This window comes from Tinamus guttatus, unplaced genomic scaffold (assembly GCF_059628265.1).
Source record: "Tinamus guttatus ecotype Peru unplaced genomic scaffold, ASM5962826v1 Tinamus_guttatus_pri_ptg000326l, whole genome shotgun sequence".
Taxonomy (NCBI): domain Eukaryota; kingdom Metazoa; phylum Chordata; class Aves; order Tinamiformes; family Tinamidae; genus Tinamus; species Tinamus guttatus.
This window is the reverse complement of record NW_028288860.1, coordinates 13,047-37,385: the sequence shown is the minus strand read 5'-3', so window position 1 is coordinate 37,385 and position 24,339 is coordinate 13,047. Positions and strand designations below refer to the sequence as shown.

Here is a 24,339-nt window from a genome sequence, read left to right as displayed (position 1 = left end):
TGGTCAACTTGTCGTCCACCATGACACCCAGGTCTTTCTCTGCAGAGCTGCTCTCCAGAAGGTCAGTCCCCAGCCTGTACTGGTGTCTAGGGTGATTCCTCCCCAGGTGCAGAACCTTGCACTTGGCCTTGTTGAATTGCATGAGGTTTTTCACCGCCCAGTTGCCCAGTCTGTCCAGGTCCCTCTGGATGGCAGCGCAGCCCTCTGGAGTATCAGCACTCCTCCCTGTTTGGTATCATCAGTAAACTTGCTGAGGGAGCACTCTGTGCCTTCATCCAGGTCATTGATGAATAAATTGAACAGGACTGGACCAAGGACGGAGCCCTGGGGGACACCACTAGCTACAGGCCTCCAGCTAGACTCTGCACCGCTGATCACCACCCTCTGAGATCTGCCATCCAGCCAGTTCCTAATCCACCTCAATACTTTGGATGAGAGCAGTTCTTCTGGATGGCTTTTAAATTAAGTGCTGGGATAATAAGCAATAAACCTTCATTAAATAAAGTGCCCAAGTTTTCATTTTTGAAAGATGCTAAAAATTGAGGGCAATACTAAGGCCAGCAGGGCAGGGGCCTTGCAGGCCCAGTGGCAGTGGAGTCAACCAAGAGTCCAGGTAATCAAAGAAGTTTGTGGTGATGAGGCAGATCCAAGTCTAGTCCAGGACATCAATCCATAAGTTGAGGTGAAGATCAGGTCTGATGATGGCAGCCAGGTTCAGTCACAGTCCAGTGATTGTTGGGCTCATCCATGGTGATGGGGCAGATCTGAGACCAGGACAGGTGGTCTCCACAGCTGCAGGTTGGGACCAGGCCCATGGCTGGGAAGGGCAGGTCTGTGGCAGAGCTAGAGACCAGCACTACTACGGTGTGCTCGGCTGAGCCGAAATGGGGTCCTGGGCCATGGTCAGAGGCATATGAGTGGCGAGGGGAGGCTCGCCAGGGTCCCGAGAGCATATTCCTGAAAGAACATCACAGCAGCTTGCTCGCTGAGAAGCAGCACCACAAGAATTCCACTTCTTTTTTACTTACCTTGTAGCATTCAACTTCAGCTGTATGCCAAGTTAAGACTCATCTTGTACAATAAAACACACTTGAAATTTAAACTCATCTTGAAAAAAAAGCAAAATGAACTTACTACTATTTGATGTGGTCTGAGTTTGTTGACTATCCTTAAGTCAGTCAAGGCTTATCTCGGAGACCTTCAAAATGGAGTGGCTGGGGATGGTGGTGATTATAGAGATATCTGGTCCTGCTCAAGAAGCAACAACAGCTTCTGCATTTAGCTCGTTGTTTCTCTGTGTAGAAATTTCAGCCTTGAGCACAGAGTTCTGACCCAGAAAATGAAGCTTAGTTTTAAAATAGGTCTAATCCTTAAGGGTTACAAAAATGGAAAATATAGGTTATGTTTCTTCCTGAAGCAGAAGATAGTAGATAAAAGGACAGATTTTTTTTTGTCTGAATTCCTTTCAGCTGAAAATTAAGCACTGAAATGTTTTTCTTGTAGCCTTAGCAGGAACATTCAACTAAATGCATTTTTCCTTCCACAATACCAATCCACGCTTTTGTGGATCATCATGCTTTGGGAATGCTAAAAGCCCCTCTAACCTCCAAATTTTCATTCCACTGGAGTTTCTAGAACAAAGAACAAAGGCTATACTAAAATTTAAGTCCATTTTATCTCTTTGGGCATTATATGTTTTGAGTATATGTTTATGTTGTATCAGTATTTAGCCATCGGAAAAAGAATATGTCTGACTGTCATGTAACTGATTTGTTGAATGGATTTTTCTTCTTGAATGGATTTTTTCTGAATATATTTCAAAGTCACCTAAAGAGACAGTAGGTGATGTGAAATCTTTTTTTTTTTTTGTGCTTGATCTGCTTAGTATTGGGTCAGTGTGTAAAATGTTATTTCTACTTGGTAACTAATGATGAGAGGGGCCAGCAGCTGAATGTGTGGGTCAGAGTAGGCTGGAAGTCAAGTCATCAGTATTTCCAGCTTCAGAGAAGTGCTCATTGTAACATGTTCCATGAAAAAATAGGGGAAATATTGTGATTGCTTATTTCATACCTTTTTCAGAAGAATCTCTCCTACTTTATTTATCTGCCCATGTTATAAGTGACATGCCTAGGAAGGAATTAAATTGGAAATAATACTCATGTGTAGGTCATTTGGTTAAGTGGCTTCTTTACTTGTCAGTGTGTGGTGGTCAGAGTAGCGGGCAACTGCAGTGCAGGAGAGAAGAGACATAGTCAGTCATGGCCTTTCCACATAGCCTGAACTGATTATCTTTCAGCAATGGTTCATCTGTTCTCCATGTCCTTCTCCAAGAATCCTTTTGCAGTGGACTATGAAGCAGCCTCTTATGTGAGGAATGTCTCTCCTGGTACCATGCTGGGAAGACAGAGAGGTTCCCGTGATGTGCAGAACAAAATGATTCCCACATAGATACTTGGAGAAAACAAAACAAGATGAAATATTTGCTGCTGGCAAAATATCTAAGTGGCAATGGAAGTATATAGGCTGCCACATGGCCCTAGGCAGGCAGAACAGAATAGAGAAGCAATGCAGATACAAATTTTTAATTGGTCTCCAGAATCAGTATGGCTTTGTTGATGACATGTATGTTGATGACATGTACAAAGAGTATGACAGAAAGCTGACTATTCACTCCCTAAGGGTGCAAGAACTTTTCCTGCACTGAGGCATATCTCAGTCTCTAGAAGGTAGAACTGGGAAGCCGGGCTGTCTTCCCCAAGGGTCTTTCAAAGCCTAAAGTCACAAAGGAAAGGTCTACTATCTACTCCAAAACAGGCCAAATCATTAAGCCCAGAGACAAGCTTGAGGATTTGGGTTCTTCCAAATCTTGCTAAGAACGTGTCAGCTTCTCACATATCTTTTCTACAACCCAGGAGAAGAGCTCCTAGTCATTTTATATGCTCATCCCACGAGGGCTCTGGTCCAGACTTGTAATGGTGACTACACAGGTCCTGGCCACAGAACAAGTTTGTCAGCACTGGATAACAGCACCTCATCCAAGAACAGTGGATCATCAGGGCATAGTATTTGAGGCACCTCCTTTCAGAATTATGCTCCTGTGCAACAAGGTCCTATTTCACAACCTCCCTCACCTAATGGATTTGCATGCCTGCAGTATACCTTCCCATACCAAAGAAGGAGTAGGCCAAGCACACTGGCATTGTGATGGATGTCCATCTTGCTGAAGGACTAATATCAGCCTCCAGAGGAAAAGAAAATGAGAGAGTATTTTTCATTTTCAAAAATGGTGCATCTACTCCAGGAAATCCTAGCTCTTGACAGCAGTGTAATTCTTCCTGTGACTGCTCATCCCATTTAGAACTGTTTCTCTGCAGGGGTAAAAAAGGTGAGATTTCTATCCATTAATGTTTGGATGGATGAGCAGTGGAAAGGACAAACGTGGCAAGGACTTGCAGGTCCTGCTGGTATTTTTACACAAGAAAACAAGGCCTCCTGTCTGCAGTGCTAACCTTTGTTGCAGCAGCTCACAGAACAACTGTGTAACCAAAGCAGTGTGGATTCAGAGAGATCACAGATAGCAAAGGACCAGGCAAGCTGGAAGCAGGATGCATGATGGTGGTACAGATGAGCCCAATGTCATGCTTTTTGAACAGTTCCCCAAAGCCAAATGCATTACAAGGCCTATAGTGCTAGCACTGTGGGCTCAGTTCCATGTGTTCAAACAGGTATCAAACAGGATCACGGATGCCATCACCAAGATTGCCACTGTGAGACATGCAGCTTGTCCTGAGGTGGTAGCACTCGAGACAATAGAACAGGCACTTCCAAGTGTTTGTCTCGGTCTTCATTTGAGAAAATTGCTACCATCTTTCCTCCTTACAGGAAAACTGACAGCTCTATTTTCTTTTGAAACAAAGGAACTTACCTATTTTGTTCACCGTGTCACAATTAAACCAATACATTCAGCCAAGGAGCTGACAGTATTAACTCTACCTGCATTACTTCCTACTGGAAGACTCTCTGGAAATGTTAGGTAAAATGGTGCTTCTTATGTTGTGTTTTGAGGCTTGGATGTTTGGATTTTTTGTTTGTTTATTATTTTTTATTAAACCTCTCTCCTCTTGTTTGTAGAGTTCAGAGCTTTGAGACAAACTATATGCTTGTTCCAAATGACACTCCTAGGTACTTAAACAGTCAAAGCATCCACAGAACCAGTTAAAGAAGCATCTTTTTGAGGATTGACGGGCATTCTGCATTATTCACTCACCCTTCTGCAGCCCCTGGCACTTCCTGCCAGCATCTTTGAAAGAGCATAGAGTGCAAGAGGAAGCTGCTAGGTCTGGGGCTTTTAGACCCACAGTCATCTGTGGAGGAAATGGAATAAAGAAGGGTGGCAATGAGAGAACTATGGAGATCTGCCCTGATGCCCCAACTCCAGCATGTTGAAGGACAGCAGAGATCTCAGACTCCCTCTTTATGTTGCATCCCTTCATTTGTATCTCTGCTTCTTTCCAGTGATTCTGTTGGACCCAGAAGGAAAAAACAGACTCCTTCTCTGGTGCATCAGCTGAGTCTCATCTACCATATGCCACGTCTCCATTCCCATTCCTTCAAAGAGCAGGCAGGTAGTAGCAGCCGTTCTCTGGTTTCCTGTGCTGTCCCTGGGGTCACTGGAAAGTCCTTGTCAGAGCTGAGGGACTCACCCATACCTGCATCAGTCCTGGAGCCTACTTACTTGGGTGTGCGAGGAGGGAGCTGGACCGTACTGCTCCCTGATGAAGGGGGAACTAAAGAGGAGCTTAGGCCCCTTTTAGGGGCTTTTTTCCAGCTAATGGAGAAGCACTGCTTTATATTATGACTGGGAATTAAATATTTCTTTTATCCTAGAGATTATCCTGAGTTCAAAAACTGTTCTGTTCTGCAGTGAAGCAAGTGTGAGATGTATTCCAGAGTGGGGACTGCAGTACAGGCATCACAAGTTGAGTGTCTTGCAGAGACCCAGACTCTCATCCTTCTTCTGCTTGAGTCAGGCTAGGAATTTGGAAACAGTTTTCATACTGAATTGCAAAGTGAATCACCACATTAGAGAGCATGTCAGAGCCTTTCCTTCTGAGTAGAGCAAGGATTCAGACCAAGGGCTCCTGTGGTCCAGGAACGTGCTCTGGGCAGCAGTTGTTCATACAGAAGAGAAAACTTCTATGAGAAGGGCTTGAGAAACCCTTTCTGTCATCTGGTTGATTATCCTGAGGGCTTCCACTGCTGTTGGATATGCGGTGAGTGTTATGACAAAGATACCCAAACTGACTGTGAATTAGCTAATTCACTTTATTGCTGAGGACACAGAAGAGCAGAGTACTCTATGGATAAATTTGCCTAGTGAGCAAAGTAAAATAATGTGTCCTTCCTGAGCTGTTGCAGATGGATTGTTTTTTGTCCTTGAGGTAGCTCAGCAATTAGCTCATTTAGTGAGATGAACACAGACCTCTCTCCAAGTCACTGGAATCTGCCAAGCAGTCAGATGGGTTTCTGTCACTCTCCCTGCCTCATTTTGATCATGCATTTTGTTTTGGAACTGAAGAGTCTTTCCTGCATATCTGGAAAGCTGGCACAGTCATGCAGAAACCTGTAGACAAATCAGCATTTTATGACCGAAAAACCTCCTATATTTCAAAACTTAACTTCCTTTAAAAACTTTCTTTAAAAGGAACTTACTTCCTTTAAAAACCTAGTTTTCTTACTCTAGTTTTATTCTTGGAGTGAACATTAAGAAGATAAAGAAACACCTTTGCTTTTAGGTGGATCATTATCTCCCCTGATTTAAATCCAAGAACCTCCTTTGCTCCTGGCAGGTTCGGAGATCCGCTTGCTCGTCCAGCCAGAGGCTAGAAAGTAATGAACAGAGAACCAATCAGGATGCCCTGAGGCGAGTGTTGTACAGTTCAGGGAACACTCTGTCAATAGCCGGGAGGACAGTACAATTATATTTTGTCCTCAACTATCGACACAGTGGCTCCTAAATGCCTCCTCTCTGTGTTATCTTCACAGGTCACCTTGGTATTCAGATGGTCTGCGACAGAGGAAGCATGAAGGGAGGAGGCTAAGTGCCATTGGTGGAAGTCACACTCTGAAGGTGATCTGTTGTGACCCAAAAGCTTTCTGACAATTTTTACCTCGACTGTGCTAGAGAGGAAGAAAATCTTCTTCTCCACACAGTGTCTGCAAAGTCTTACCAAGTTGTCTCCAAAACATACAGAGTTTCCACCTCCAAGAGATTTCCTACCTGCTTCCTTTGTGGAAGTAAGTAGATTCAGCCCCTGAGGGTGGGTTTCATCCTAGGGCTGGGATCACAGAATGACAGGTTCAGACCTGATGAATGGGTTGAGGGCATATAGCAACTTTATGCCAACAGTTCCATGGAATATCTTCTCTCACTTAATTTTCTCTCAGTTAGGTTTGCTCGCTGATTTTCTGAAGTTCACAAAACCATCTTTACTGCTGATAATTCTGTCATATCCTGCCTTTAGCCTTCTGTCTTAGATGCAGGTTACTGCAATGACATTCTGGAAATAAGAAAGTTGGGAAAATTGTGTGGAGTCTGTTGACTCTGCTTCCATGATAGATTATGCTGCAAAATGGCTCAGGTGTTACCAGATAAGCATCCTTCCTCAGCAAAGGCAGATTGAGATGCTGCTTCCCTTTCCACTGACTGGAGACCATATTCTGACTGCTTAGTGCTTGCACCCAGGATGTGTGTTGAACGTGCACTCCTCTGATATGTGCACATGCATAACTGTAGGATTAACTTACGACAAGGAAGAAGTTGCCTTTAGCTGAAAGTCCATCCTCACTCTGTAGAAAAGTGAAGGAAACAAAAATGAAATCTAGATAACAACAACAGGAGACAGCATTAATAAGGAAGACTCAAAATAGTATTTTATGGAGTCCTTATTGGAGGCACCAAATGAGAATGTCCAAAACCACAGCATAAGGCTGGAGAGAGTGTGAGACTCAAATCAGACAAGTTGAAACTGAGATGAGCAAAGATATCTAGACATCTTTTGACTAATGAAGAACTCCAGGCAGACCAGCAAAACTGGAACTCATCAAGGAGTATTTTCTTAAGGCAGTACTCAGAACAATTCCCACAAGGGAAGACTGCTGATGTTTGGGAAAGGTTAGTATCACTTACCAGATGCCTAAGAGCTTCTGTAAGTTAGAAGGCACAGAGGGCATAAAAGCAAGAATAGAAGCGAAAGATAGGAAGGAAGAGTACATGTCTGTCAAAGAACAACCATAAAAGCAATGTTTTATTTAAGTGAATGACAGTTATTCAGGATGATCAAGATAGTAGTGCTCAATAAAAATTTCTGGCCACTGTTTAGAATTGAGCAGGAGGATACATCAACATCTCCCGCAGATAATGAAGCATGTTCATGCCCTATAGTAAAAGAGGAATTTTCTCTATAGTGCTCACTAAGGATAGTAGGTGAAAATAGATCAGGATGATTTTATCATTTCAAACAGCTGATGAAGGAGCTCTCTGCCTTGCCTATTTCAGTATTTTGTCATTACTGAAAAATCATAAAATTAAAAGAGTGCTTATGGACTCTCAGTTAAACAAGAAACCATGAGAATGCTGCTGGGAAGAGTGCAGAGTTCAGTCTTAGGCATACACTAAGAAAAATGGTATAGAATTCAGTCAGTAAATGGTAGAAGTATAATCTAGAATTTATAAAAAATTAATCTTGCCCAATCAACTTTTTTTTCATTCTTTGACAAATGTGGCTAATGAAGATAACAGACCCAGTTATTAGACTTCTGGTGTAACCCACTTTATACTATTAAAACATGACTTGGGCAAAACTTAGCAGGCAAAGCCATGCAAAAAGCAGGCAAACACAGCAGTCATCTAATCACAAAGGCCAAAAGTAATTCTGCAGTTGTACTTTGTATCACACATTCCCATGCAGCTGTGCTTTTCAGAAGCGCTTTAGTCCCTGTGAGCTCTGCTGTAATCCAGAGACAGTACAGGCAGGTAGAGAGATGCTGTGAGCAGCTATAGGACATATCAACAGTAGCAAGCAGCCAGATGGCTGTCAACACTTCTTTTTTTTCCTCAAAATCACATTCATGGGAAGAGCTAGTACCAATCTTGTCACTAGTAGCCTGGTAGTGAGGAGGCTTGCTCTGGGTCTAGGAAACAATTACATTTTCAGTTTGGCTTCAGGTGGTTCAACGTGGTGTGCAAGTGTTTGGGAGATAACACAGTGCTGGGCCTGGGTATTGCTGAAGCATCTTTTCTTCTTTGCTGGGCCATTTGATGGACAAGAGTTTTTCTAGTCCTTCCAGCTTTGGCCACATCTAAGTTTGTTGTTTGGCTGCCACAGCTCTACATAATCCAATTTCATCTTCAATCTATATTCAATATTGTTTAGCTCTGTGTAGCTTGGACTGGTGCCTTTTATCTCTGTTTCCCATATCTATGCAATGATGAGTTTGGACTTACTAACTATATATTCAGACCTCAGATATCTTGGCTGTGTACTAAATGACAAGGGTATTAAACCACACGGAGTGCTCAGCAAAAAAAGAAACTCTTCACTCTTATCACTTCCCCAGTGCTGTGTCTCTCTGCTGACTCTCACAGGAAGCATAATACTAGGGCTGGGCTGTTATTTAGTCCATGGACAAGTGCATTGTGTGACCCCTTTCCTTCCATTCTGCTTTGCCATGTTTATTTCTTAGCTCCTTTCTACTGCCAACTCTGCTGAATTTGCAGCCTTGTGCACCTTGTGCCCACAAGCTCACCCAAATGCTGCAACCAGGTGCCACAAGGTTGAACATGGCACATCACACGTGGCATTTTGCAGCGTTTGTCTTCAAGTTCTCAATCACAATCCCTCCAATTCCCTCCCAGGAACTGTAATAGTTAATTACTGTATCTGCTCAAACATCTTTTCCCCAGGTTTTCATTCTGGTCACCACTTGCAGATTTTTGTTGACAAGATCTCTTTTTCCTGCAGTTCCTCCTCAATAATGTCCAACATGACTGAGGAGGCTTTCTTTGGTTCTCTCCCTTTGAGTACTTCTGACCTAATACCAGCCCACTTGTTATGATGCTATAGGAAGTGCCAGGGCATGCCCTTAGGGCAGATGATTGGCTTTATTCTTTCAAATATCTCTGGGTATCTTCAACGCGAATTTGTATGTTAGCTGCCCCAAGAGTTTCCCAGGCATCAGGCAGGTGGTGCTAACCTTTCCTAAATATCAGCAGTCTTCCCTTGTGGGCTTTGTTCTGAGTAATTCCTTAAGAATCCCAGTTTTCAGGATATAGCTGGAATTCTTCCTTAGTTAATAGACATCTAAGTAAACATCTTTGCTCATCTCAGTTCCAACTTGTCTGATTTCAGCCTTGCACTCTCTCCAGCCTTATGCTGTGATCTTGGATGTCCTCTTCTTTGGTGTCTTTATTGAGGTTTCCATAAAGTACAGTTTTGAGAGTCCTCTTAGTGCCCAGCTGGTCTTGAACGAGAGTAGAGGAGACCAGTGCTGTCTAGTGCCTATCGCTGCAGAAGCAGCTCCATGCTTTGCTCCTGCTGACAGCCTTCTAGCTGTGACATAGCCCTGCCTGAAGAAGCAGGTTTTGGCTTTACTCCGGTGCCTTTTCTCGGACTGACTGTGCCATCTCCAAAGAACAGATCTGAGGGAAGACTTGGGGTTGGAGTCTGGATGGAAGAGAGAGTGTAGGGAGTTGAGATGACATCTTTGTGTGCTTGTTCATGGGACTGAGGATGTGCCGCAGGAGAGCAGACAAGGCCTGAGGATATCATACATGTAGCAGGAGAACACAGAAGAGAGCAGTTGGTGAGAGAGAGAGAGTTGGTGTTCTGGCCTGCAGATCTGGGTGCCCCAGACTGGAAAATTGGATAGCACAGGCAGGCAGCCCTGGGAGTTTTGGTTTGTCTTGGTGCTCCCAGAGGTCTGCGTGCACACAAATTGTTGTATCACTTCTGAAGTGTATGGGAAGCCTGGATACCTCCTTCAGAGCAATGTGCCAGAACTATTTGCGCTCTTGCACACCGTGAATACGTTCTGTGGCCCAGCTTTCCATGTTAGTAGTGACTTGTGTCCTCACTGCTCTAGCATGGGCTTCAGTTCATGCAGATCTCTGGTTTCCCTGAATCTTTTTTGATCTACACTGTCCTGGTCTCAGAGCATGTGATTTTGATCTTCTCTCACAAGTTCATCGCACTCGTTTTCTTTTAAAAGAGGTAAAAAGATAAAAGGTTTTTATTTTATGTTTTCTTCTAACCACCTGTGATCTCTGTAAAATTATATTCTTCCTTTCCTCTGATCTCCAAGTGTGAAGTTTTGGCTCACTGCTTCTGATAAGTCAGAATCGCTATTGTTGTGAACATCTCTGTCCATTTACTGTGTCTGAGAAGCAGAACAGCCCAGACAGGGCAGCTGCTCCCTTTCCAACTACGTGTCTTTCCACCCAGCAGTTCAAATATGTAATGCACGGTGACTTCTTGGTTCTCTACCAGAGAGCCTGTGCTCCTCTTTGCATTGCAGATTGCTGCACAAGTCACAAGTCTAAAGAGAAAAGTGCTTCTTGAAGCTTCCTTATGATTATTTTGTAAATTAGCTTCTAGTTACCTTCTGCAGCACATGGCTGGGGCTGGTGATGGTCTTGTGCAGATTACTGAATAGCTGTCATCTGAAAATGATCAACAACATCAATTAAACCAACCACCAAAGAGACTTTCCTGATCTTAAAGACATCCTTGATTTGGGTATGGGGCAGGGTGGAATAACTTCTGCAGCATTATTCAGTAATCTCATTTGGAAAGGTGAACTTTGGGTTAGCCTGCTAGCAAGGAATCCTGTCACGCAGGACGTATGTTAGAGACACTTCAATCCCAGCATGCACAACCTTATTTACAAATGGCAGCACAAGAGTGTAAATGATCACATTACTGTTTAAAGCTATGGCTGCTGTGCATCGAAAGTCACTGATTACTGCTGTCTTGCCTAGGTGCCAGCAAAGACCTAGCTTTCCTCAACACAAACATTTCCTGTCTTCATCAAGTGTTTAAAAGTTTTTCAAGCTTAACTTGTTCAGGTATTTTGGCAGTCATTGCAGGCTTCCAATTTCCTGCCATTTTAACTTGCCAAAGCAGGATCTGAATATTGTGCTCCCACTCACACCATTTTCCATTTGTACAAACCATATTTTCTATATGTAGAAAGAGATCCCTCTTGAACATTTTTCCCAATCCCATTCCTTCTTCTAAAGCATCCCCTGCTCTCCGTTTCAGCTTAATCCTGCCTCAACCAGCTTTCCAGCCTGAGCCAAAGTACCTGTCTTTCTGCTGGCAACTGGTGTGCAGCTTTTTGGAGCAAAGGGCAGTGCACAGCCTGTATGCTTTACCCAGCAATACACTGCCTGTGTCTGTATTGGCAAAACAATATCCATGGCTATTACCAGGAATAAGAGAAGCACACCTGTAGCCACAGTAGCATTTAGGGATGATGTTAAGAAGAGTGCCGAGGACTTGACACCCACACTGCATGCTTTCTAGGGGCAGGGGTTGCTTTGGACTACTGTCATGTTCATCCTATGATGCCTGTTTGCAGCTAGAGCAGATCAGATGTGCTCTGGAAGTGCATCTTCTAGTCTAACTTCATCCAAAACCAGGGTAAACAACTGAGAGATTCTCTTCAAAGGGACATTCCTGATATGAAGTAAAACACTAATGTAGATGCACCCTCAATCATCTAACAGGGGGCCCAAGCTCTCTTGCTCTTATGGGAGGCAGTGTCTAGAGAGGTGTGTCACATAATGGTTTTGGAAAGACAGAGATAGCTGTATCACCATTTGGGAATTTTATTTTAAAGAACTTTATGGCCTACTAAGATACCGGGCATTGCGTGGCTGAGATAAAAGGGGATGAAAAATACATAAAGTCAATGTACTATTTTTTGCATTTAATGCAGATGAATTAGCTGGCAGCTTTCCAATGGTAGCAATCAACAGGGAATCCTCATATGAAGGATATATGTGAACAATATTCAAGGTATTTTATCAGAATTCTGGAATAATAGTAAATAAAAGTAGTTGCTAATAAAAATCGCAGAAGACTCAAAATATGAGCGCAAGTCACTTTATAGAAATATAATGATCCACTTAGAAGGCTTTAGAAAAGAGCAAGTCTTAGGATCTCAAATCCAAAACAAAAAACAAACAAAAAAACCCCAACCTTGCAGCAACAGCCATAAAGAACTGAAGTGTTTCACTCATAAAGGGGAGGTTAAAGAACGAATAAATCAAGACCTGTAAGTGCTTAGATGTTGGAACACTTAGCAGACTTTGAAAGGGAAAAAAAAAAGAATCTAAAGCTGCTAAATTCAGTAGCAATTGAATTACAAATTCAATAGCAATTCAATAACAATGGGTAAAACACAGAGCTAGCAATGGCATGGCCTAATTATTGGCACAATTTACTGAGCGTTACAGAGGATTTTTCAATTGCTTGAAATTTTTAAGCCTAAACTGGATGTCTCTTCCTAGAAAATGCGCTGCATCTGTACCATAAAGACTAGGCTCCCCACAGGATTTGCTGTTGGAGATTTCTTGGCTGATTATGCAGGAAGCTGGACTAAATTCTGTTATCTGAATGGTACCTTCCGTGTAGAACATCCATGAAGTCTACAGACAATATTTTTAATGTTACAATCAAATACTATTTGTTTACATCAATATAAAACTTTCAAAAATCTTTGCCCTCTAGAAGCCTTCAGTTTATCGTCATGTTAACTTGTGGGAAACAACAAGAAAGCTTACTGTGCTTCTCGTTACTTGGCTTGTTCCAGATTTTATCACTTATTGTTAAAAAAATAATAAATGGCAAAAATGTGGCAGATTCTGTTTAAAAGTAGATTTCTGCTCCAGCTATCAGTCCCATACATTTTTATAGCTCTTTAGATTCCTGCAGCCTTGGCACACCTCAGGGCTGAGCTGAGTTAAGATCAAATTGGAGTTGCTTTGCAATTTCAGGGAATGGCAGTACTGTCATTTGCAAATACCAGTTTCCTAGGTGGTTCTTCAGGCTGCTGTGCTGGGGGGATGCCGTCATTTGAATGAGAGCAAACAATGTCCCTTACCACTTTAGAGTTCCCTTAGTATTCTAAGAATAAAGTTTAATGATAAAATTGTAATAAAGTAATTCCTTTCCTGTTCCTAAATTCTCCATGCAGTTGCCATTATAATGCAGTGTTGGGAATGTGTCTACCTCCCCTTTATCTCCAGTCTCCTTGGGAAGATCTACAAAAATTTACTGACTTCTTTTCAGTTTTTGTCACTCATCTATTCTGGAACATCTTTCATATGTGGACACATCTCATCCTGCTTCCCATTTCTAGGGAATGGATTCTTGAGTGTATACAGTAAATAAGGAATATATAAAATTTTCTCAAGGCTATTCATCCAGCCTGCAGACTTATAAAAACCTAAGAGGGAAGAAAGAAAATCCAAAGCTGTTCATCTGGCTAAACACTTTTCTTTTCACTTCTAGGTCCACCTGTTGAGCCATTGGAACCAACTAGGCCTTTACCAACTCTTCCTGTTCGCAGAATTCATTCTACTTCAGAAAGAAAACATGACAGACAACCGAGACCTCCTAGTCCTCCTCTGGGTGATAGGCCATCTCCTCCAGGCACAAAACCGAATATCTGTGATGGCAACTTCAACACTGTGGCTCTCTTTAGAGGAGAAATGTTTGTTTTCAAGGTACTGAATTCTGACTTAACCACAAGGCTTTCCACTGGGGAAGAAAAATAACAGTATAAGAAGGCAACTACAGTAACATTCAAAATGTCTCTAAAAATAACCCTGTTCTTCCGAAGCTAGTGAATGAGAAATGTTAGCAGGAAGTGTAAGCACATTGGATCTGTAATATATATAAACACCTGCCTGATGAGATTTGCAAGCTAAACAAAATGTCCAGGCAGCCTGTGCGCCAAAAAGTGAACCAGCTGAATTAGCAGAGTTCAGATGCCATCAAGATGAGAAAGGAGTCGCTTGCTGCATAGTCAGAAGGCAATGCCAGTGACAGAAGAGAGATTAAGCCTCATTCGTTCCAGAGATGGCATCAGCTGAAGCCTCTGCTTCAGAGAGCGTGCTTTTCTGTTGGGAATTCATAGCACTCAACCTATCTGAAACTCTCAGGGAGTTTGAGTCAACCTTGCTCAAAAATTATCACCAAGGAGGAAAGAGAGGCTGGTTGCTCCATAACCTGCATGTTAGAGCACCTTGAATCTAGAAGACCAGGGTCCCACACTCAAAATACCTGTACCTTACACTCTGCCCAATAAGTATGAAAAAGTGGACAGGGAAATATTGAAGGTCACTAAGTGGGCAAACCCTGTCACTTGCAGAAAATGCCTGAACTGTAAATACTGGAAGTCTGGGACAGTATTTGAGAAATCTATCGCATGTTCTTGCCCTGCTCTTACTCTTCCCTAAGCATCCACTGTGACTTTTAAGTAACAGTCTTGATAGTATCTAAGGGAATTGCTAGTTGATCCTCAGTCGCACTGGGTCAAGCGTGACACTGCAGTAGGAGATGTGCAAGAAGGTCACGCAGAGATGCGTTCATAGAGCTTCCTTCTGCTCCTCTTTCCTCCCATTTCCTACTTTTCTTCCTGCCCTTTTTGCTCATTGTCAGCAATGAACTTCTCACCCTTTGGGGGAAAGCACAGTGCTGCAAAATGAAGCATTTTTTTTTTCTTACTAGAGATACTGTTGGGCTAGGTTAGAGCGGTCATCTGAACCAGGACTTTTTGCTTATTCAGCTTTGGCAGGGATTAGTAGTGCCTGATGATGGACACCTCCTCCCCCAATCTCATGTGACTGCAAAATAAAAATACTCAAACAGTCTAAAAGACCATTCTGTTCTTCTCAGGATCGCTGGTTCTGGCGTCTGCGCAACAACCGAGTGCAGGAGGGCTATCCCATGCAAATTGAGCAATTCTGGAAAGGCCTCCCTGCAAAGATTGATGCAGCCTATGAGAGGTCTGATGGAAAATTTGTCTTCTTCAAAGGTACTGTATATTTGGGTACAAACCTACTGTCCTTGCCTCAAATCACACTTTTCTTTCATAGCAAAGATTACAAAAGCACATAAATATATAGTCAAACATTACATATATTATTATATTATTATATATATATCAAGTTTCAATGGTAATGGCATGCCCATATCCTTTTTCTGAGGGGAAATTTGCTGTTTGATACTCTTTCTAAAGGCACTACGTATCCATTCTTATGCTGAGGCCATTATTAGATCCCTAACATTTCTGGATGCAATCCTGTCATTCGGGAGTAAGGTATAAGCAAGGCAGAAAGCACCACCAAGCCTCTGTATAAAAGCACAGTGCTTGCTCTTCTGAAATAATGCATGCAGTCTCAGTTCCACACCTCAATAAAATATTAAAACTGGAGAAGCTTCAGAGAAAGGCAGCAGGATTGGTCAAACAAATGGACTAACCTCCTACAAGGAACAATTAAATAGCCTAGAACTCCTTAACCTCAATAAGAGATGACCAAGAGAGGCTATGAGCTAAGATCACATAAGCCTAGAGAAGTTGAATGGGAACAATTGTTCACATCCTTGCCAAAACAAGATCCAAGAAACATCAAATGAAAACAATGAGGATTAAAATAAACAGGAAGCAGCAGCTTTTTCATATAACCCATAGCTAAGCTGTGGAAGTCCTCATCATATCGTGTTTCATTGTGGTTATTTTATATTTTTATCAATTCATCTATTAAATAGGCAAATCCATATGTTTGTGTCTCCTCTTCATCTCTAGGAGATAAATATTGGGTTTTTAAAGAAGTGACAGCAGAACCAGGATACCCACACAGGCTTGTGGAGCTGGATAGCTGTCTTCCCCGGGAAGGCATTGACACAGCTTTGCGTTGGGAGCCTGTAGGTAAAACTTACTTCTTCAAAGGAGACAAGTACTGGAGATACAATGAAGACAAGCGAGCAACAGACCCAGGATACCCAAAGCCCATCACTGTGTGGAGAGGAATCCCTCAGGCTCCACAAGGAGCTTTTATCAGCAAAGAAGGCTGTATGTATCTGCCATCACTACAACTATTAGATTGGTTTGCCTAGTTTGGCAGTTTGTTTGTTGAAAGTGAGTTGTTTGTTAACGAAGATTTGCACTGAGATAGAAATTGAGTCTCAGAAAAGCCACCCTGACACCTCTGAGCACAGGGAATCTGTGATTCTTCCTGATCGTCACCCCCAACCCATGAACCTTCTCAACTGCTTAACAACATTGCTGGAATTCCAGCTCTTTGGGGCAGTGATGTGAGACAAGGGCTGGAAGGCTGCAGTGAGAACCAGCTAAGCAGGAAGTCAGAAGCAAGTGACCCAAGGCTCCCTCCCTTTTTAAATCACTTGAGACTGATTGGAAAAGGAGTTTTGGAGTCCTTTGGGGAGGCAAGGGGTACTCAGGCAATATGCATCATAAAGCTTTTAATAACAGTATGACTAGACTGTTTTAATGAAAGTCAAACCTTCCAGATGCTGTAACCAAAAGGACTGATCTTATTCAGCATCTCCTCGCTCAAGTTGGGTGGAAGGCACCATACACATCTAAGTATTCCCCGAAGCTCTGTCATGCACAAGCAGCTACTCATTCTGTCACTATGTGACTCTCTAATGAGGAGCACATATTTGCAGATGCTTTAATAGAAAACAAATTATTGCATCACACTTGCTTTGAAACTGGGGGAAGAGGGGACTAGTGAGACTAGTGTTTTATTATTCTCAGCTTAAATCATGATCATCCACTTGGCTTGGCCAAGCGGAAAAATACAAATCAACGTGGGCACTGATGGCAACACAGCTCCCACAGGTTGGAGTTTCTCCTTTAAATCCTAGCTCCAAAAATGACTTAGCATGGCTAGATTTGTGGAACACCCTTGATGAACACCTTATTTGCCTAAATAGCCACCACCCTCCTAGCTTTTCAGGTGCTCTAAACATCACATAAACAAAAACTCACAGATTATCAAGTGGGAAATGGTGTGGTGAGTAATATTCTGTTCTCTTTTTCTTTTCTAGTTTATACTTACTTTTACAAAGGGAAGGACTATTGGAAGTTTGATAACCAGCGGCTGAGTGTGGAGCCAGGCTACCCCAGGTCAATCCTCAAAGACTGGATGGGCTGTAACCAGAAGGATGTTGAACGGAGCACAGACAGACACCTCCCCCACGATGATGTGGATATTATGGTGACAATAAATGATGTGCCTAGCACTGTAAATGCAATTGCAGTTGTCATCCCTTGCATTTTGTCTCTGTGTATCCTTGTCCTGGTGTACACAATCTTCCAGTTTAAGAACAAAGAGGTGCAGCAAAACGTTGTATATTACAAAAGACCTGTCCAGGAATGGGTATGACACAGCCAGCTGCACATTTCCATTCATTGCTCGAATGAGGACTACAGGAAAGAAGAATAATAATAATTTTTAAAAATTGCATCTGAAAGCCTATCAAACAGAACTATTTCAGTGACGTGCGACGTGCAAATTTTGGACCTCCCGGGACAGAAAGAAGCAGAAAAACTGGAAAAAAAAAATACAGACAGCCTTGCAGTATGGAGTCTTTTACCTTCTTGCTGCCTCGGCCATGTTTCACTCTAGGTGTGCTGTTCCCACAAGCTCGCTCTGCAATGGCAGAGACTTCGAGACAGGCTTTCTTCAGACTTTTTCAACTGACCCAAGAAACTTCCCTCAGTGCCCTGCACCAATGCTCCCTGTTAAACCCAGCATTCTCCAGTGTAGCTAAACCACTTCTCAAGACTCATTTTTTTAATAGCTGTCTCATAAATGAATTAAGAACATTAAATCTATGAACAGGAACACTTCAGTATCGTACGTATAAGGCATTCTGATGCTGAACCATTCTAAAAGTTGCTAGTTTATTACAAAATCCAGGGAATTACCTGAATACAATTTTCAAATACCTGCTGGTCAGAGGTTTTGTACATTCATAATTAATCGATGTTGCCGTTCAACACAGTGCAAAGAAACCATTAAGTGCTCCAAGAGGTAACTGAGTGTAGCGCAGAAGCTCAGGAAGCACCAAACCAGTCAACATAACATTACCTAGTAACAACAAGCCCTAGACTGGGACAATCTGAAGACAAATAATTGGGTCTAAAGAAACCAGTCATGGGAATGCATGTTTTTGTTTTGGGAGCCATTCATGAAAGGGATATTTAAATACCATATGATGCTGTTTTAAGCTCCCACCAGCCAGAAACAATGAACTATTGATTACAAATATAATGAAAAAATATGTATAAAAGTACATTGCACTCTGCCCCTGTTAAGATGCTGGGAAAAGATGAATTGTTGTTATGTGGCATGTGTAACTAGATTGTGGAAATTGTTTGTTGGGTTTAAGCAGAATGGAAATGTTTGTTTGGAGTGAGATCGTCATTTTATTTTGCTGAAATGGTCAAGATACAGTAATAATTAGGCCTCTCTGTAGAACTAAATCCAATCTCTGTAGATGTTACAAATGTTGGATGACTTAGACATTTTTTTTGTTGTTTTTGCTCACCTCTTCACTTGCAAGTATTTGGCAAAGATTAAGGGACGCATGCCATGCAGTAGAAGAGTTCATCACTAGCCCCATTTGCCAGAAGCACAAGAATCAGAGAAATGCTAAAGAACTATCTGAATGTTCAGTTAGTAACTTACCGCAAGTCTCTTCCTACAACAGAAGCTTTTGTTCATCTCAGTGCTGAATTGTTTATGCTGTGGTGCCTACCCGCAAACTTAGTCCATTTTACTGTTGATGCTGATTTTCCTACCATAAATCAGAGTGGAAGAGGACTCTCTTGCAATGCAATGTAATGATGAATTCCGGCCCTGTAGGAAGGTGCCATTCACATAGCACATATAGTGCTTTGAACGGTGACTGTAAGGGATAGGTGATTAGTGTAGGCCCTCTACCAATAAGTGAATTTTAATGAGTGCATTGGAAGCACAAGGCACTGACCTCTCACTATAAAAAAATAAAATAAAACCAGCTTCATGAAAAGTCAGCTATGAGAAAAATCAAAGGAATTTTCATTTTCTTGACGATGCTATAAGTATTTGTTATTACAATGATGAGGAAGCAGGATTAAGAAAGATTTTTAGCATTCTAAAGTTCTAACTAGCACTCAAATATTACTCTGAGGAAAATTAAATAGACAAATAGATACCTTTAGTGAGGCCTACATACTGAGTGGTCTCAAATTGCAGTTTGTCCTTTATATTTAATTTTCATAGCCAAGTGGTTTATTGTGTTTAAACATAATTGCAACCTAAGCAAATGCGAAATTTTGAATTTTGGTGAAAAATGTGATAGTGTCTCATGATGGATGAAGGAGTGCAAAGGACCAAATAAAATCAGAGCTATGAATTAGACCACACCCTACCCACGCTGCTGAGTACGTTCCTATGTGTCCAATATATGCGGTAGAGCGCGCACAACAAATGCCACAGCCACACGCTGCCTTGAACTCATCTGTATGGTGCCATCTCTTTTTGGAAGCTGTGGCAGCCCAAAGCTGTGAGCATCTTGCAACAGCCATAATTAAAAAAGAAAAAAAAAAGGGGGAGAGAGAGAGAAAAAGAAAGAAAAAAACAAAATTTACAATCTGGAGAATTGTCTGTTTTTATTTTTTCCCTCCCATGCCCAGAGGCAGACTGTTTGAACCTGAGCAGCAAGTGCAGGTTTTCAACACCATTTCCCATAACTTGCTTTGGGCAAGCACAGGAGGCGTGGGCTAATGATCAGCCAGTGAAGGGGTTGAGAAGTGGTTGCCAAGGTTGGGCTTGGGCACATTCTGGTTAGAGGCCTGGAGCTAGTGGTGGCCCCCAGGGGTCAGTACTGGGTCCAGTGTAGTTCACCTTCTTCATCAAGGACCCGGATGAAGGGACAGAGTGCCTCTTCAGCACATTTGCTGCTGGTACCAAGCTGGGAGAAGTGACTGACACCACAGAGGGCTGTGCTGCCATTCAGAGGGACCTGGACAGGCTGGAGAGGTGAAAGGAGAGGAACTTCATGAAATTCAACAAGGGAAAGTGCAGGGTCCTGCACCTAGAGACCCCAGGCACCAGGACAGGCTGGAGACTGACCTGCTGCATCTCTGCAGAGAAGGACCTAGGGGACAACAGGTTGACCACAAACCAGCGATGTGCCCTTGTGGCCAAGAAGGCCAATGGTAGCCTGGGCTGCAGTTGAAAGAGTGTTGCCAGCAGGTCAAGGGAGGTGATCCTGCCCCTCTACTTAGCTCTGATGAAGCCACACATAAAGTGCTGTGTCCAGTTCTGTGCTCCCAAGTACAAAAGACATGGTGCTACTAGAGCAAGTTCAGCAAAGGGCTTTTAAGATAATGGAACTGGAACATCAATCCTATGAGGAAAGGTTAGGAGAGCTGGGACTGCTAAGCCCAGAGAAGAAAAGGCTGAAGTGGAAATCTTATCAATTCATAAGTGCGTGAAGGGAGGGTAGAGAGGCTGGGGCCAGACTCTTCTCAGTGGTACTCAGTGACAGACAAGCAGCAATGGGCACAAATGAAAACAGAAAGTTGTCTCCTGTGAGGGTGACTGAGTCCTGGCAAAGCTTGTCCAGAGAAGTTGTGGTGTCTTCTTGGAGATGATTAAAAGACATCTGGACATGGCCCTGGGCATGGTGCTGCAGGCTTTTTTCCTGCTTTACAAAACTACAGAAACAGTTTGGTGCCTTTTCAGGTTAACAGCTACCTCTTGGCTGGTTCCTGGTGCACAATAAACTGCTCATGCTGATGCACCCTTCAGGTGCAGGTAAATGGTGCATATTTAGATTTCCAGGCCTGCGAGGTACTTTGCAATAACTTCAGATGAGTTGCTATCCTTTGGGAAGTCCAGGAGCTGCCCATAGCAAAAGTTCAAGTCAACTCTGCAGCATCTGCCCCCAAGAGCACACTTGCCGTTTGTGGCCCATACACCACCAAAGCATTAAGAATCACTGCACACACACAACACAAGAGTAAGACAATCTCCCTACACCAGACACTGTAGTTATTCCTATATTTGCATGTTTTTATTTCCGTTGGGACCACAAAAGGATACCTGCTGTAAGTTCAGGCCATTGGAGATAATGGCAGATCCAATTTTTTTATTTCTTTTACCAAAAAAGCAGCTGAAATACTAAAGTCAGCTCTGATGTTATCCAGAACATGGTTTAACTGAGCTTTCTTAAAAGTAACCAGCTGTCCTCCCAAAATCCTGCTCTTATATACCTTGCTACTGTTCAAAAAAAAAAAAAAAAAAAAAAAGTATGCTGAATGTGATTTTCATACAGTTCTCTCTGTGCAGGAAATCCTGCCCCAAAGTACAGGGTTTTAGGAGTTCCTGTGTGGCGCAGGGACAGCACCATGTACGGAGGCAGCAGGACAAAGTATTTTCAGTTCCTGGAAACGGAAGTGACAGGTCCATATCATAAAGGAGATGCTTGGTTCCGAGGCAAAAAATAGACAAAGATAAAACTGAGTCACTCAAGCCTGAAACCTGCATCACCATGAGAATGTGTGGTAACGGGATGCAAGTCTCTGTCCTCACTGTACCAGAGGCAACAGTCACTGCAAGCAGCTGGTTGCTTAGCTCAGATCCTGACCTTAAGACTGAGAGAGCCCAGGAGGGACAAGGGGATTGGCATCTCTGGAAAGAAGCAGTGTAACGAGGCAGGTAAATGAGCAGCTCATCCACAACCCCCGAGTGCAACCCAGCCCTGGGTATTCCCATTTCTAAGCTCACTGCTCAAATCCTGACTTATGCCACATATACACAGTACCTGACCAGCAGAGAGATGCTGACCCTGGCTGCCTCTCATCAGTGCAGTGAAGGCATCTTCACACACAGGTTGTCACATTCCCTGTCTCGATATCCTGCCCAGAAACACACTACAACATATTGCCACCCCCGGAAAGTGAGGAACACCAGTGCCCATCCAGCAATAGCTGCACAAGCAAGACACTCTTCTACAGCATTACAGAGGTGTCTTGGCACAACATGGTGCCCTGCACGCCTGGTGTTTCTACAGCAAGAGCCTCATGTTTCTCTCGAGCGCAGCAGTTGCAGCCCTGCTGCCTCCTGCAGTGAGCAGCCCTGCAATACACCCTGATTTGCACTCAACCATCTGCCTGTTGTCAGTTTTTGACTATTGTGCATAATCTCAGTGAAGTAGGTCAAGATTTCCACGTAAATTGCAAATATTTTAGAACATAGTTATCACCACAGGTGGTTCTCCACTGTAACAAGGATCTTATCAACATGTACACATACCTGAGGGGAGAATATAAAGAGGATGGGGCCAAAATCTCCTCAGTGGTGGCCAGTGACAGGACATGGGGTAATGGGTACAAACTGAAACATAGGAGGTTCCATCTCCATATTATGAAGAACTGTCCTGTGAGGGTGCCAGAGCCCTGGCACAGGCTGCCCAGAGAGGCTGTGGAGTCTCCTTCTCTGGAGATCTTCAAACCCACCTGGTTCCACCCTGTGCCTCATGCTCTGCATGTCCCTGCTGGAGCAGGGGGTTGGACTGGATGATCTCCAGGGGTCCCTTCCAACCTCAATCATTCTGTAGTTCTGTGATTTGCTTTTACCTTGTAAATTAGTCATTAATCCTCAGTGGGACCTCCCATCTCACTCCATGGGGACTCTCACTTTTTAAGTCTCTGCTGAAGGATACTGACAAAGGATTTAGGAAATTAATGCTTTAATTTCATTAATTAAAGCTACATTAAAGCGGCCAAACCTACATGCCCTACACAACTTCACAGAACCTTGAGTTACAAGACTTTCCTTCCTTCCTCAAAACCCTGAGACTGCTCTTCTCCATCCTACTGCATGGAGGCCTAATTCTAACTTTTCCTCACAGCTTCTAAGTTATCTGTCCAGCACAGCAGGAATAAATCAGCTGTGGCTTCCCAGTTGTAGTTTTCTTGCAACAATTCTCAATGCTTGAAGTCACACATTGCCTTGTGCTGCTTCCTACCAAAGGTGGGTTAACTGTGGTATGTAACCATTGACTCCTGCTTTTCCCCATCTGTAATCACATAAAAGGTCTGCTCTCTAATCCCATAGGATCACCCAGGATCATTAAAACCTTTGCTAGAAAAATTTTCCAAATGTCTTTTAGAAATTCAGGTACGTTGCAACAGACCTCCCTCTTCACATGCCCGTGGACTCCTTTAAGGAACTCTGTAGGTCAGGAATTCCCATTAAAACTTTGGCTTGTATCCTCCCATAATATCACATATCCATGTTTCCACTAATTCCAATCTTACAATTTCTATTAATTTTCCTTGTATACAGGCGTACCTTACTAGTTCAGAAAAGCCATACACCCTTTGTTTAAAACTAATATTACATTTGCCACCTTCCCATCCTTAAGTATCACTGCAGTCTTTTCAAGACACCATAGTGAGCAATAGCCTCTTTGGCATCTCACCATCTCCAACGTCGTACTAGTATCTTTTCTGTTTAACCACCAAATTGGATTTCTCAGAGACCCATTTTTTGTTGATGCTGTTTACCACTAAGCACACAACACATACCAAGATGAGCACTTCAAACTAGGGTTCCTACCTATCAGCTGGAATGAAAAAAGTGCAGTTACGCAAGCACAGAGGAAAGCCTCAGCTTTATTCTTTTCACAGCTGTGGTGAACAAATGCCAACACTCAGTGGGATACAACCCACCATTTTACATGTAGCCCTGTGAGCAAAGAAAAGCAGCTTCTGCCTCTCAATACTAAGATGTTCTAAAAGGAGGAGGCATGGCGTCAGCAACAGCAAGGTTGTCCTGTCTACCAAAGGGGCCATAAAACAAACAAACAAACAAACAAACAGTTTAGCCACACAGCAGGAAGGGCTATGGGCTGCTTACAGGTTTCCCCCGTGGCAGATGGAAGGTGAGTTGTCTGAAATTGGCAGCCCCGGCTCCATTACCCTTCCAGACAAACCAGGATTGCAGGACTGCTATGACTCAGGGAAGATCAGTCCATCCCCCAACATCTGAAAAGCAAAACCAATAATGCACGTGAAATTTTAATATTCTATAAAGCCTGAAGCACCAGGGCCAACAAAGAGCTATGCCCACACGGTATTCAGGACAAGACTCCATGTCCTCCAGGAAACCCAAGGGATTAATGAAGCTGTGAGAATTCAAATGCTTCTACCTCCCCTTACTATGGGAAGCAGAGGCATTCGTCT

At 43.0% G+C, this 24,339-nt stretch overlaps 1 protein-coding gene across 1 annotated transcript in view; it reads left to right on the top strand.

Annotated features, from left to right (window-relative positions):
• Window positions 1–17,558, top strand: part of MMP24 (matrix metallopeptidase 24) — a 47,269-nt gene extending 29,711 nt beyond the window's left edge. Inside the window, exons 6-9 of the mRNA XM_088529170.1 lie at window positions 13,578–13,792; window positions 14,967–15,105; window positions 15,877–16,143; window positions 17,145–17,558. Of these exons, the coding sequence (XP_088385296.1) occupies window positions 13,578–13,792; window positions 14,967–15,105; window positions 15,877–16,143; window positions 17,145–17,482 (959 nt within the window). The 3' untranslated portion in view covers window positions 17,483–17,558. The remainder of the gene's footprint in view (window positions 1–13,577; window positions 13,793–14,966; window positions 15,106–15,876; window positions 16,144–17,144) is intronic.
• The last annotated feature ends 6,781 nt before the right edge of the window (window positions 17,559–24,339 follow it).